The 14706-nt window shown below is 41.7% G+C and overlaps 1 protein-coding gene across 1 annotated transcript in view; it reads right to left on the reverse strand.

The window, feature by feature from the left end:
- Positions 1-9417: 9417 nt before the first annotated feature.
- The window catches only part of PTPN13 (protein tyrosine phosphatase non-receptor type 13), a 112393-nt gene continuing 107104 nt past the window's right edge, over positions 9418-14706 (reverse strand). The window contains exons 43-48 of the mRNA XM_041489254.1: positions 14476-14624; positions 13813-13903; positions 12804-13141; positions 12063-12278; positions 11240-11302; positions 9418-10241 (exon numbers count right to left, since the gene is read on the reverse strand). Coding sequence (XP_041345188.1) covers positions 10161-10241; positions 11240-11302; positions 12063-12278; positions 12804-13141; positions 13813-13903; positions 14476-14624 — 938 coding nt within the window. The 3' untranslated portion in view covers positions 9418-10160. The remainder of the gene's footprint in view (positions 10242-11239; positions 11303-12062; positions 12279-12803; positions 13142-13812; positions 13904-14475; positions 14625-14706) is intronic.

Here is a 14706-nt window from a genome sequence, read left to right on the forward strand (position 1 = left end):
GAGATAGCAGGTGGTATAAGTGTAGAGCATGCTGGCAGCTGTTAAGATCTAAATGAGAAACAAATGGAAACTGCATAAAAAATTATCCTTGGGAGGGTTGGGTAGGGACAGAATAATAAATTTTGCAAGTTATATGTGTGTAAAACCCTCATTGTCCAAACTTCCAAAGAATTGTTCCTGCAAGCTCTGTACCCTAAGCACTACATCTGCATGAGGGTCCCACTGAGACCCAGTGTCCAGCACTGATAATTTCTCAACAGATTCAAGTTACAAACGGCATCATTGTTTGAAGGGGTGTTTTATTTTGTTTAAACAATCTCAACATTCGTCACAGCACCTGGGAAGCCAAGATTTCAACAAATTAATTCCTAGTTATTGCCACTGTTCTGCATGTCTGTAAATTCCATTACAAAGGCTCAATTTGGGTCAGCTTCTCTAGAAGAGGAAAAGCAGATATTCAACATCTCTTTTACAAAAGAGCAGCATTGTACACCATAGATGCCACCTAAGCTTTGCTTCAGCAGTCAGAAAGGCCAATGCAAAACGCTTTCTTGGAGTCAACAGTGGGAAAAAAACATAAGTCAAACAAGCAAACATGAAAAATCTTCAGTTTCCAAAGCAGCAAGTAATTCCAGTAATTGCTACAGTGAACAAAAAATTATATCCAAACATTTATTTCCTCCTTCAATGTGTCCCTGTGTGTGCACACTCTGCATTTAGGTTTGAGTGTGTTACACCTGAAATCTCCATTTAAAATTAACTCTCCAAAACAATTTTGTACTGCAAAATTAAAATACAGAATACTCGCCCCCAACACTCCCACAGAGATTTTCAGAGTTGTGTGAATCCCTAGATTCTCCCTAGCATTCTAAATCATCATGCAGGTATGATTATGTTTAGTGAAATACTACACAACAGGAAGGTTAGATGGAACCTAAAGAACAGATTGCTTACCTGAGGCAGCCTATAATTTGAATTTTTGATGTGTATTATGTTGACAGCTTTTTCCACACACAATTCCCAATACTGATAGGCTGAGGCACAACCTCTGCATCAAACACAGAGCTCCAGAAGCTGAGTTCAGGAAAAGCTTGCAAATGCTGGGAATTCTCCTGTAAACACTCCTTTTGGTGTCAGAGAGACCTCTTAGAGCCACACACACTCATCAGTAGATCATAATGAAGGTTTTTGCAGAAGGTTAATTGCCTTAACCGTCAAGAAACAACACAACAGATTTAGTAATCGCCTGTCTAGAACTGCAAGGCAGTGGAAGCTGCCATGTGATGTTGGCTCTTATGGCAGGTTTTTCAAAGGACCAGCAGCTGCAAAGCCAGCATCACTGCTGAGCTCTTCAGCATTCCCCACAGGGAACCCAACTGCAACTGGATGAGGGACACTGGCTCGAAATCTTCAGGGATATGCTCCACAGAGAGCCTGGAATGTCCACCTGGCAGTCACTGACACTGCTCCTAAACATACAAGACAAACATGTGGGTCTTATGTAGAAAAGAAAGAGATCCATTTTTCCCTTCTCCCAGCAGTGATACTGCATTTCAGGTCAGCTCCTAAAGAGAACTTCAGGCTTGGCCAAGAGCACGACAAACAAGGCTGCTGCTACTGGCTCCAGGATGTTTTGCTCAACTTTAAGAATAAATGTGCTGTTAGGGGCCCTCCCTTTAGACAACCAAATAGGCCTCCAATGAATGTCAACATTCATGAAAAGGGGAGAAGAGAAAAAACAAACATTAAAAAGACAGCTATGGATTAAAAGCACTGGATAAAAATTCAAAGCAATATTCAGGAAGCAAGGAGGAAAGAGAAGGGGAAGGATCTTGTGGCAGGTAAGCTACTCATGTCACTGTAGGGGCAGTTCCACCTTGTAGGGTCCTCAGACACAGCTAAATTTCAGCCACTACACAGTTGGCACCATTTTGGCTCATCACAGTAAATCTTAAAAAAAAAATTCCCCTTGCTTTGGTCCATGCAAAGGGGCTGAACTCACTCCTACAATGCTGTTCACTCCCAATGTCCACCACCTATTTCTCACCATCCTGTCTGCCCCAAACTTGTCTTTGGTTCACAGGAGAGAAGAACGGATGGCATTAACATAATTGTCACAAGGTCTGGCCTGGCCCATGGGTGTGCTGTGCAGCTGTGTTCTACAATGACTTTGGAAGAAGCGAATCCTGCCTGGAAACATGTTAAAGAAGCCTTGATTAATTAAGTGCAAGATCACCTCAGCAGAAGCAAAGTCTCCAACAAGAAGAAATAGGACAGAAAATGTTTACATTTCATTTTGTGACATTCATTTGCAGCATGCCATGCTCCTGATTGAGCAAAATTACTTCTGGCAGGGGTTCAGGCTACGGGAGCTTTATGTGAAGCCTTGTGAACCAACCCACTTAGAGCAACTGATATGAAACAGGAGCACAGGTGCTTTGGTGATTAGGTGAAGCAGCTGAGCTCCAGGTCATGGCTTTAACACCAGGTGAGGGACCATCAGACAACCATTCTGCAAGCCACAGAAGGAGGGGTTTCCTCAGCTGAAGCACAGACCTCACATTGTAACAACATGGGCAGATGGAAATGCACGCACACGTGACTGAACAGGGTGTGGGGAAAGCCTGCTCTGCTGCCAACTCATCTTAACACAGCTTGAAAGCATGTGAGCAGCCAGCAGTGAAATCTAGATTTCACTGAACAATCTACAAGTTTGGTAAATGCCTTTGACAGAGTCAAGCACACTGATGCCCCATGGATTTGTGGTTTTGTGGGCATTACCAACCTGACATATTTCTCCAAGTTACAAATGCTTTTACCACCAAGTTATGTTTCAGTTCCTGGGAGAGTTACTGAAGAAATCCTCTTGAGGCTACCACAAGAAAAGTTAAGCAGGTGATGGGGAAAAGCCAGGATGGATTCACCAAGGGGAAGTTGTGCTTGACAGAGCTGATCACCTTCTGTGGCAGAGGAACTGCTGGGTCCCAGTGGGGCAGGCAGTGGACATTGTTTACCTGGATTTCTGCAGGGATTTCCATATGGTTTCCCACAGCCTCCTCCTGGACAAACAGACACATTATGGTCTAGACAAGTGGTCCTTGCAGCGGGTGGGGAACTGGCTGGCAGGAATCACCCAGGAGGTGCTGGTAAACAGCTCCTCTTCAGGCTGGTGACCTGTCACATGTGGGGTCCAGCAGGGATTGATACTGGGCCCAAAACTGTTTAATATCCTCACAAGTGATCGGTGTGATGGGACCAAGTGCACCCTGGTGAGGTTTGCCAAATGGGGAAACAGGCACTTGAAACAGACTCACCCTGCAGGAAGACCTGGACAGGCTGGAAGAGTGGGTACTATGGTAACTTGGGCTAACATGAACCCTATGAAGTTCAACAAGGACAAGTGTAAGGTCACAGAACCTGCTGGAAAGACCAAGGTAAGAGCTAGACAGAGGATGTTTTTAAATAAACATTTCACTTTGACTAGACCTTCGTAAGGGCTTTGTTAGAATTATGATTGCTCGGCACAATTCGCTTTTGGATTCCTCTCCTGGATGAGCTGATTCATACACAGTGAGTGAGGCAACTTTATATTCCAGAGGAAGGGGAACATTTTGAAATGCCCTTTGTGGAAGTCACCTCTTTCCATTCACCTCTTTCAGCTATGCTGAGCTCCTTTGGACTCTAAGGTGAATTTTTAGAAAAACTAACTGGAATGTAGCATCATCTCCCTCTCCACATACATAATATGAACAATTTCTCATGTCAGGTACTGATTTATGTTCTTACCTAGGGCCAAGAACACTGGCAAGCCTCAAAAAATTAAGTGAATGAGACAACTGGACAACGTGACACAGTCAGACTGCACAATAAATTGTGTGAGAGAAGCCAGGAGGTCTTGAATGATACAGTACCTATGTGTTTTCCTTGGTTGCACTTGTTTTCTGCCCAGTTCCATAACCCTGGAGTGCAGAAGGTTATTGTATCTCTAGGAGCCTCTGATACCATGCCCAAATTCAGAAATCAAGTTCTGAAAACTGCATTATCCCTGTGTGCTATAAACCATCAAGTCACTGGTCACCCAAGAGACATATAAATAATGTCTCTCTCATAAGAGAGTAATAAAAAGAGAAAGAAAAAAGATAAAGTGATTTGGGGGTGAAGAAGGTAAGTGTTCTTGAGATGAATAAGGCAACCCTCCCTAGTAGTACATCCATGTGGTTGGACACACATATCCCACTTAGGCAAATATTTCTGTTGAATCCTGTGCTGAGTAAATGCTGATTTCTGAAGCATCCATCAACATGCCAGGGCTACACATCACTAGACAAGGAGTTTATGTCCAAAGTCCCAGACCAAAAGGCCCAAGACAAGGAGCCTGAGCTGCTGAGAACACAAAGCAGTCATGGTAAGGACTTATCACAGCAGACAGAATTGCTGAATGCTACAGCAATACAGGGATTTGAAACAAACAAAACAAAATTTAAGCTCTGCTGGGAAGAAAATGCAGCTGTGCATAAAAAAGCAGGTTACAAAAAGGGGATGAATGCAGAATAATTATCATATGAATGGACAACCTTGCAGGGCTCACATAACGCCTGCCTAAATCTAACCTTGTTTGCTAGGGCTTTATGATTCTCTGAGAAAAGCAGAGCAGGTAGCTGTGCTTCAGGGAATTATTTCCATTATGGGACTGGGTAGCATAAGTTGATGGGAAGACTGGCAGTGCTCTAGGAACACTAGCATTGAGGAAATGCCTCCTGATAACCTCTTTTCTGCAGCATCAGCACGATTACCTTTTCATAGAAGAACTGGGAATGTGGCCTTTGTGCCATTATACCAAAACCCAGCTTTAGGAGCCAGGCAGTGTCAGAGCATTCAGCACCTGTTGAACACATTGAGAGGATAAATGGACTTGACCTTACTTTATCATTTAATTTAGTGTAAATGAACATTTTTTTCCTGGGTGCATCAAGATGACCCAGACCAGTTATTTTAATTACCAGGTCAGAGATCACTGTTCCTTGAGACATTACTATTCCTTGTTAGAAGAACTAACTTTAAAAAAGCCTTGTCACATATTAGGACTGTACTGAACACTGCAGAATCTCAAGACAGATTTGAACACATGAAACCCACAACTGTGGGGACCATGCCTTCTGGGATGTCTTTATTTTCTATCCAGCAGGAAGCTACACACAGGAGATACAAGGGAATGCAAGGAAAGTTCTGCTGCATTACCCAGCACATTACCACTCAAGGCCAGGGTATTTTTAAACTCACAAATGTTTGACAAGTGAAAATTTATTTCCTTGACAAGTGCTAAAGGAGCTGTGGAGAAAGTGACCCCATTCTACAGTGCATGGCCAAGAACTCTCCAGCTTTATTTTCTAACCCTATCCAGCTTCCAAAAGGCTACTGCAGACTTGCTCAGCACATTAAATTTGGCTTACCCACCTCAAGGAGACAGAGAGTTGTTACACACCAAATGCTCAGCACACTCCAGTTTCAGTGGGCTTGGTCTGAAAGCCCAGCAATGTTAGAGGTGGAACCAAAATCAAGTTCCTTTACTGAAGCTTTGAGTTCTACCTCTGACAAGGCTTCAAGGAAAGGGGGTTTTAATGGGATATCCCAGTGTATCTGTTTTTGAGGACAGTGCAGGAATACCCAATCTGGCTTTAAAGAGAGCTGAGAAGGCAAAACAGACCATACAAAGCTCCTCATTACTGAATACCAGGCTACATCTGTGACCAAGTAAACTTGTTTAGAGATAATAATTTGTTTGGGAGTCTGGCTATTGTACTCAAGATACAATCAGAGTCCTACCAGAGAAAATTTTTGACTATGGAGGTCATCAAAGTACAAGGAAGATGAAATTCATTTCCTAGAACCCACTTGAGGAAATTAGCAATTAAATCTGCTCCCAGCCCAGTGATTTATCCTTCAAGTCACGTTCTCATAGCTGGCAAGAGCCAGCACTTCAATAAAACAAAACCAACCACCCTTTTCCTAACATCTCATTAAGAAGCAAAGTTCCCTGCAGAGCCCACTGGGCTGGCCAACACAAAACACTAGGCATTAAGCCCAAGAAGTGATGCTCAAACTGAGGTCTGAATGTCAGCCACAGGACATGGTGTTCTGCCCTTTTTTTTTTGCTTGTTTGTTTGTTTACCCAAAGCAGCAGTGGAAATTCAGTCATCATGTCCACAGCAATACACGATTTTCTTTCCACGATGGCTATTATCAATTTTATCAGAAGCTGACACGAACTGGATGGACCAAGAAGTGTATCTGCAAGAGATCTATATAGGCCAAAATTTCAGATACAAATGGTCATTTTCATCCTCACTCGCTCATGGGAGAGGCTGGTGTGAAATATCCCACTCCACAAATTATCCCATGCCCAGAAGATGTGATAGATTCACCACTGTCAAATAAAACACATTAATCAATCAGCATTCCACTGGACAGGTCACTAGAAATTGAATAGGAACTCCAGAAGGAATTTTCCAAAAGACAGAATCCAGAAATTTAGTTTATCTCCAATTCCAACCCCATGGCTGTGCTCCAGTTTGCAGCAAACACTACTCAGAACCACGTGCCATGGGAGCTTGTTTTCTCATCATGTATAAGTCTGCTCTTCATTGTCTTCTCAGTATATCCAACAAAGCATTTATTTGTATCAGCCACTTTTTGTCAGCATTTTCTTTCCCAGTGTTGAGTTGGCCTTTTCTTCTCTGCTGCATCGTTCATTCATTTATTTTGCCACTTTGCCCAGCCAGGAGAATGTCATTCTTTGAATGAATATTTGGTGAATGAACGCTCTCAATATTCAGAGCCCTTGCTACACGGCCCTCTCAAAGCTGCTTAAATGCTGAGTAACATTTCCCTGAGTTTACCCCTGAGATAACTGCACTGAGAAGGCAGCACAGGACAGGTTCTCCACTTCAGCTGTGCCAATATCCACAAGCCACTTGATGTTTGCCCCAGGTCATTGCCCCAATGACTTGTCTATCAGTGGATGTCACAAATTCAAACTTCCCCCCAGATGATGGTTCTTTTTTCCCCCCACACAAGTACATTTAGAAGGACTTCAGTTGTAGGGAAAGCAGCTGCTCAGAAGCATTCAAGTAACAACAGTAATGAACCCTCAAAACAGTTTCCAAGGAGCAACTGGAATCCCTCCTTTGTTGCCCTGCTCTTGCAGGTAAAGACCAGCAAGGAAAACTAAGATATGATAAATTACTAATGGCACAGGGCTGCTTATGTGGCAAAGCATTTGTGCTTCTGTCAGCTAATTCTGGCTGGAAAAACAAAAGGATCCTTTCTCTCTTGGGTTAACACACAGGGTCAATTCTTTAATTAGAACTATAATGGATTATATGTCGGTTTTTTCCCTAGTCTGGTACACTTCCTGCTAAAAATCAGATACCTATATAAAGGAAAATCCCTTCCAGCTGGAGCATGTCCTGGATGCTTACTCAGCAAGGCATCCCAATTCTAAATTAAAAAAAGCCTCTCAACATTTTTTGCCCCTGCAAATCATACAGTCAGCATAGTGAGAAAGCACACAGCAATTTTCCTTTCAAGGAACTAGGCTGGTTAATACTTTTACTTCTCATTTCTTCAAAGGGGGCATAAGGATTTTAAATAATCTAATCCTTTGAAGAATAAGATGAGCATATTTCCAACCAGATTTTCCACAGAAACCAAGTTTAAGCCATCCCACTGCATAGGCACAATCATTTTTTATAAGGAGTTTTGAGCTGTGGGGTCTGTTTCAACCAAAGTGAACATGTAAGTTGCCACAGAGGAGAAGTTCCACCTGCTTACCAGAAAATAGATAACCTTCCAGCGTCCTCAGCAAGTGTCAGACTAGAGAGCATTCAATCTTTATTCAATACTCTATTCCTCAGCATTGAGACAAAAACCCAAAGAAATTCAGAGCACTTCTCAAAAGAGGCCAATGCCACCTTTCACCATACATGCATGATTTTTCAGCAACACCTGAATGCTTTGTGTGTGCACGTGTTTCTTTTTCTTTTTTCCTTTTTCTGAGGAAGGGGAGGTTAGGTCAAGTTAGTTATCCTCTGTATTTTTGTGTGTCCACCATTAAAAGGAAACTGAGTATAACACACCATACCACAGATCACCATCGTATCTGTGAGGACAAGCAGCAAAATCTGGAGTTGTTTACTGATCTGTGTTTCCCATAAACTGTAATCTGATGCAAGCTCTACTAGCAGCACGCTATACAAAATCTGTTCCTGTTTCTACATTGTTTGGCATGTACCTGAAAACATTTGAAAGAAGAATTTAACTGCCTTAACCGTGCTGTCTGGTTACCATAACACTTTGTTTTGTTTCTAAAACCCAGACAAGCCCAAACCCTCTGAACTCACTATTTATGTTAAAGCAGCTGCAGTGTATTAACTAGGTGTGTTTACTTTGCCTGTATGCAACTGTTGTCTTGAAAAATCTTCTATCTTCAATCTACAGCTCCTTCACACAGGTATAGTGCCAACATGGCTAATCAATTTACCTCTGCTTCTATCTACACAGAACTGATTTTCCTTCCTCAAACTGTGGTGCTCTGTAAAATGCACAATTTTGCTGTTATGCTGGAGGGAATAAAATACACAGTATTACTGAAAAGTGAAAAAGGCTCTTTCCTTTTTTTAAAACATGCTCTTGCAAGGCAGCCACCTCAGTTTTGGGACACTGGAACACTGCAGACTACTATGTTGAAGAGTCAAAACCTTGAATAATAATAACCAATAACCAGCCTCTGAACTTACTTCCACCACTTCAATGCAGAATACTGTTAAATCAGCACTCTTACACCCTTCCTGACTGTGCAAAAGTTCTGTCAAGGATTGCTGGGACAGGAATATTGCCCAAGCCTTCAAATGACCACTCGAGGCTGATGGCATTTATTCACCATCCAAGGCTCCCACAGAGCTTAAAATTAAAATTTTCTATCACAACAGTTTTGACTGTTTACAGTATCACTAAACCACGGAGCTACTTAGAATCCAATATCATGCCTCCAACCTCAAGCCTGGTTGCCCTAAGCAGAGTAGGTTACATTGTTGTCAGAACACTGCTGTAGCAGTGCAAAGACACCCCTAAAAAAGTGATACGGTCTCAGTGCCCAGGTGTGCTGAAAAACAAGGAGGGAGGGAAAAGAAACTCTTCACCATAGTGTGGATACTCTCCAGAAAGGAGCCCACAGTCTGCCAGATTTTTCAAACAGATACTGAAGAACAGAAGGACACTGAAAACTTAAAATGTGCACAGCCTTTATGTCTGAGGGGCAGCAACCACAAGGAATGATGCCATGGAAGGCCAAGAAAAATCAGTCACGAGGACAAAAAACCACCCAGACCCAGTGATCAGTGTACATTAGGTATCTTTTTATTTACAGAGTAGAGATGCCTAATCAATTATAAGGTTAGACACCAAATAATTCAGCTTTTTTTTTTTTTTTTTGTGTAAAAGTATATAAATATATACATAAAATTCTATGAAGTAAACATTATTAACTTACAGTTAACATTCACTACTGTCCTTATGCTAACAGGCATCTCTTAAAGCTTAAATGCTGATTTCAAGATGCCCTCTATAAAATAGCTCTAATTGGACTAGAAGAGCAAAAATTCGGTGCCATGAACAAGCTTTCAAAAGAGACTAGTAAAAGGTCTTTGTAATAAAGTTTACAAGATAAAAATACTGCTTCATCCCTCCCACTTCCCCACCCTGAAAGAAACAAATACCCCAAAACAGTTGCAGAACTGCAGGAAGTAGTATAGGATTACTTTTTTTCTTCTTCTTTACTTTTCTTTTTAAATTAAAATATTTTTATTTCTGTGTTTTATGACATATTAAGGAAACTGCAAAAAAATGCAGCTTTATTAAATATTGTTATACAAAAATCTCACATGTGCATCCGTGGGGCTGAAGATAATAGTGGTATTGTATGAGCTATCCATTTCCCTTAAAACTATATACTTTATTTGGAATGATGGAGAGACTTCATAGAAAAGGCATTGGACAGCAACTGAAAAAAGGGATTAGAAAACTATTGGCAAGACAAATAAAATGTTCCAAAGTCTCTCAACCTCCTTGCTTCCTTTTTTTAAATGCACTTTTGCTTCAGTATTTTATTTGTCTCTATGTTTTTCTTCATCCTGGAGTTGGTTCAGGACATAAAGGACAACTTGATAGCAGAAAATGTACTGATCCTGTAAGGAAAAGGAAATTACAGAACATGGGAAAAATGCCTGCACACCTAAGTGCTCTCACTTGCACTTCACAGTTGTACAGCACTTTCAATACTAATTATATTATTAAATAAAACCACCATTACCAAATCCCAAAGAAAACAAAAGACCCCAAACAACAACAACAACAAAATCCCCAACAAACAAAAAGGCCACAGTGGAAAAATATGCAACCTCAACTTAAAGCAAATACAGACACTCTTCTGTCACTAAAGATAATATTTCATATGGGACATTTATCTTTCTTTCACACCAAAACCACCAAAAGGAGTCTAGGCACTTTATGTACGTAGAAATGAAGACAGCAAGTGAATTTCAAGGACTTGGATCAACGCCAACTAATACAGAACTCAGAGGACAGTGGAATTTCTTACCTTAATCTGAGTGATAGAGGTGTGGGGGCTGATAGATGGTTTGGGCTGTGAGGTGGGGATGGGGCTGACAGTTTACTTATTTGATTTCAGGGTTTTTTAAACTATGATTTCACAATTCCTTCCCATTCAAAGAAGAAGTGCAGATTTTAACTAGACCTTGTGATGACCATCTCTAATGTTAATTAGCATTAGATCCAGATTATTTCTAAAAGATTGAACTTCTGGATGAATATATTACCAAAAGAGATCTCAAGACATATCATTGATTCACAGCAGCTACAGTTAAGGCCTTCTCTTCAGTTTATAATGCAACTTTAAACCAAAAAAGCTTAGCTGACCTCCTCTATAAACACACACTTTTGAAGATGAAAACTCACATTTTTTTTTTTAAACACAGATCAAAACAATACAGCATGTTAAAAACAGCCTGTGTTTATAAATGTTAAATACATCCTGCTACTCATCTGATTTAATTATTGTGACACAAGTGTCACATTACAGTGCACAAAGACAGTTGCTGTATGCATCACGAAGCTCTCTGGTGCTTCAGATGGTTCAGTGAATGCCTGGGGAATCCAGACTCACCTCTGTCTGAACCATTCCGTGTCTCTGCAGACGCATGGTGCGCACCAGGTCCGAGATGTCGAACTGCCAAAACAAACAGCAAGTTAAACATGCAAACAAGACAGACATGCAGAACAAAGGAACATCCCCAGCATCAAACCAGGGAACAGAATTAGTTACATTAGTAATGAAACAAATAATTCACTACAGCCTATGTTTGGCTGGTAGGTAAACCAGCGTGTGCTGTCTCTGGGCAATCTGGCTGTGGTCCTACATCAGATACTCCCCCCTTTTCTTGTGTTCTTTCTGGACACTGGCTCTCTTGCTTACTGTAAGCTAAGCATGCAGAAAAGAGAGTTTCAGACATTCAGAAGGAGCTTAGAAACTCCACAGAGCGAAGCATGACATAGATCATCTTCCTTAGAAATCCACCACAGTTTTGCTACCCCAGGCCGCTGAAGGACATAAACATAAGGAAGCTAGCACCCTCCTGTGGATCACCCTGGAAAGCCATCCCTGGTCGGGCTGGAAAAGTCAATTCACGCACTCCTTCCGCCAACTGCCCAAGCCATCATGGCAACACCATTTTTCCCATGCCATGTGCCAGAAGTCCCCTACGGTAGAAGATGACCTTGCAACATACTTCAAGTGGTACCTGGCTGCTGAGGTTCCCTGAGTAACCCAAGAGCCACTGGATAGTAGAGCTCTCCCCATCTGGGATCACCAGCAAAGAAACATAGTACTGCCAACAGCACGGCACACTCTTTAAAAGATTGCATGGATGCAGTGGAACACACTTCCTTCAGATCAGGAGTACCCCTGGGCCATCCCCTGGGATACTCACATCGAGGTCTCTGCTGATCAGCCCCAGGACCACATCTATGCAGATGAGAGTGCCCGACCTCCCGATGCCTGCACTGCAGTGGGTGATGATGGGTCCCGCCCTGTGGACGTGCCTCATGTAGGAGATGAAGGTGAGCAGCTCATCCGGCTGCGAGGGGGTGTCGTGGTCAGGCCAGGCAATGAAGTTTAGGTGGGAAATGTGCCGCACTTCACCCGTCTGAGGTTCCAAAACAACACCACCATTTGGCATGTGGCAAAAATAAAAAGACAGAAATGGAGTTCCCAAAGAAAAGTCTCAGAACACAGGGATTTCCCCAGTGAAGGTGCTTTGTAATTCAAGACAACAAGAGATAAATTGGAATAACTAGTAAGTAATTTAAAAGTGTAAGGTTCACTGTGCAGACTGAGCTGATCACACAGAGGAGTAACCAGCCAGGATGAATTATTAGTGAATTCATATCCCTACATATGTTTCTGTGGCCAATGGGAGACAAAATTTAGAGTCTCATTAGTGTAATGAAATCATAGCCTGGCCCAAATGCTTTCTCCTATAAAGGTCACAAAGCAGCACAAGCTGCCACAAGGAATAGCTGCCCAGTAATGATCACTGGGCAAAGAGGAGAAGCCCTGGGTTGCCTCTTGATGTAGACAATGCAAGTGAAAGCAGGAAAGGCAGAAGTATAAGGATAAATATGGCAACACTCAGAAAAAACTCTAAGCATGCAGAATTAGATTCACTGACCTGAATCTCTTCGAGCTCCAGCACCCTGATGATGAAGCCCTTCAGCTGCTGAAGTCTCACAAGAGCAAGGCGTAGTCTGTCATTGATCATGGTGGTTTTATTGAGCACATCTGGCCAGTAGCGCTGACACTTTATCTTTTCTCCTTCCACCTCCTGAGTCATCATGGCAATCACAGTACAGTTTTGTTCCCAAACCATTTGCCAGAAATCTGCTACAGTAGTAGGAAGAGGTCCTTGGCACGCAATGTAAACGAACTCCTCGTTCCCCACGGGCATGCGAATGAAGCTGGCATTGATGTATCCCCCTTCGACCCCGAGAGGGACTCTGGTGGTGTCATCTGTCACCCCCACACAACAGAAAGGCCTCATGTTAGGTGTGCACATCATCAGACCTTCACACAATACAGGCGCTGAGCCTTACACACTCACACAGCACTTCTCTCCACTGATGCTTCCACAGCTTGCTTTAGAAGAGATAAATCACTTAAATAATTTAGGACACTAATCAGTACTTTCAATAAAGAAAAAGATGTCTGCAGGAGAAATATAAACCAGCAGATAGGAGGGACACGTGATTTGAACTGCAGCAACTCTGAAAAACAAGAGGTTGAGTTTTTCTCACATAGAACTAACCTCTGTCAGTTCTTACTTCTCAACACCTAACAAGCAGAATTTTGTGGCAGGAAATATACTGACAATAGTACACATGTCTGTTTTCCCAATTCTGCATGGGTAAAACTGAAAAAAACCTTGTCTGGTTTTTATATGTATACATCATTTAAGACATGGGATCTGCTAAAACAACTGAAAAATCTGTGAACATCCATCCCCACCTCCCACAGCATAGTAGTATATTGTTCACTGATCTTAAACTGCTTCATAAATGCTTGATTCATTTTCATCCATACTAGGATTAGGAATCAAACCATCCCACCTGTGATCCAATCCATCTGACCATACAGGTGGAGACAGAATGTCAACTGTGAATTTCAAATGAGTTAGGACTTACAAGGAAGTATGTTTTTATATCTGTTCTTTCTCCTGTTCTCCTTTGCTTGTCCAATCAAACACTGATCCAGAGGTTTTAACTCCTGAAGGGTCTGAAAATAAACAATTATGTGTGCATTAGGAAACACTGATTGGAAATAATAGCAAGAGTGGTTATGTTATCAAGTCATTAACAAACAGAATAATTAAAAATCAAATTCTAATGTGGATGTGCAAAATAATGCAGTCACAGGAAGGAATCTTTTACACAGCCAAGAAAATGAAATTAATAAAAAACCCCAAATCAAACCCTACACACTATCAGTAAATATTTTATCTCATTCTCTCAAAAAAGAGATCACGTAACTTGGCTGACTTAAGACTTTGAAAAAAGTGATTTCACATTCAGCAGCTGGACTTTACAGCCTTTGTCTATGCCTGTTTACATTAAATTCACTTGGTAATTACCCAGAAGCAAGCAAAAAGCACTTATGAACTGAATTCAAACTGATCTCATCTCTCAGCAGCTAGTGGGAGAAGGGAGAGAAGTCTCTGGTGTCAAGTCTTTTCATCTCTTTTGAGCTTCCAATTAAAGAGCTGTGGTACTAAAAGCAGTGATGATCCAGCCATTCTATTTTTGTTTCATACTGGGAAAAAGGACTTTAAAGGACAAATAGTTACTCACTTCAATCTCTTTAGAAGGGACTCCCTGTTCCAGCAATCCACGCAACATCCTGATCACTGACTTCAATTTGGCTCCCGAATATTTGCCTCCAGGGAGCACATTCACAGTAGGGAGTGCAGAGATCTCTTCATTTGTCACTAGGGGGAAATCTAGCAGAAGATATAAATATAAATAAATATCTAAATCCAGGGAAACATAAACAGTAGCTCACAGTTGGATTTGCATGTTGCT

Source organism: Pyrgilauda ruficollis, unplaced genomic scaffold (genome assembly GCF_017590135.1).
Source record: "Pyrgilauda ruficollis isolate IOZ18807 unplaced genomic scaffold, ASM1759013v1 scaffold91, whole genome shotgun sequence".
NCBI classification, from domain to species: domain Eukaryota; kingdom Metazoa; phylum Chordata; class Aves; order Passeriformes; family Passeridae; genus Pyrgilauda; species Pyrgilauda ruficollis.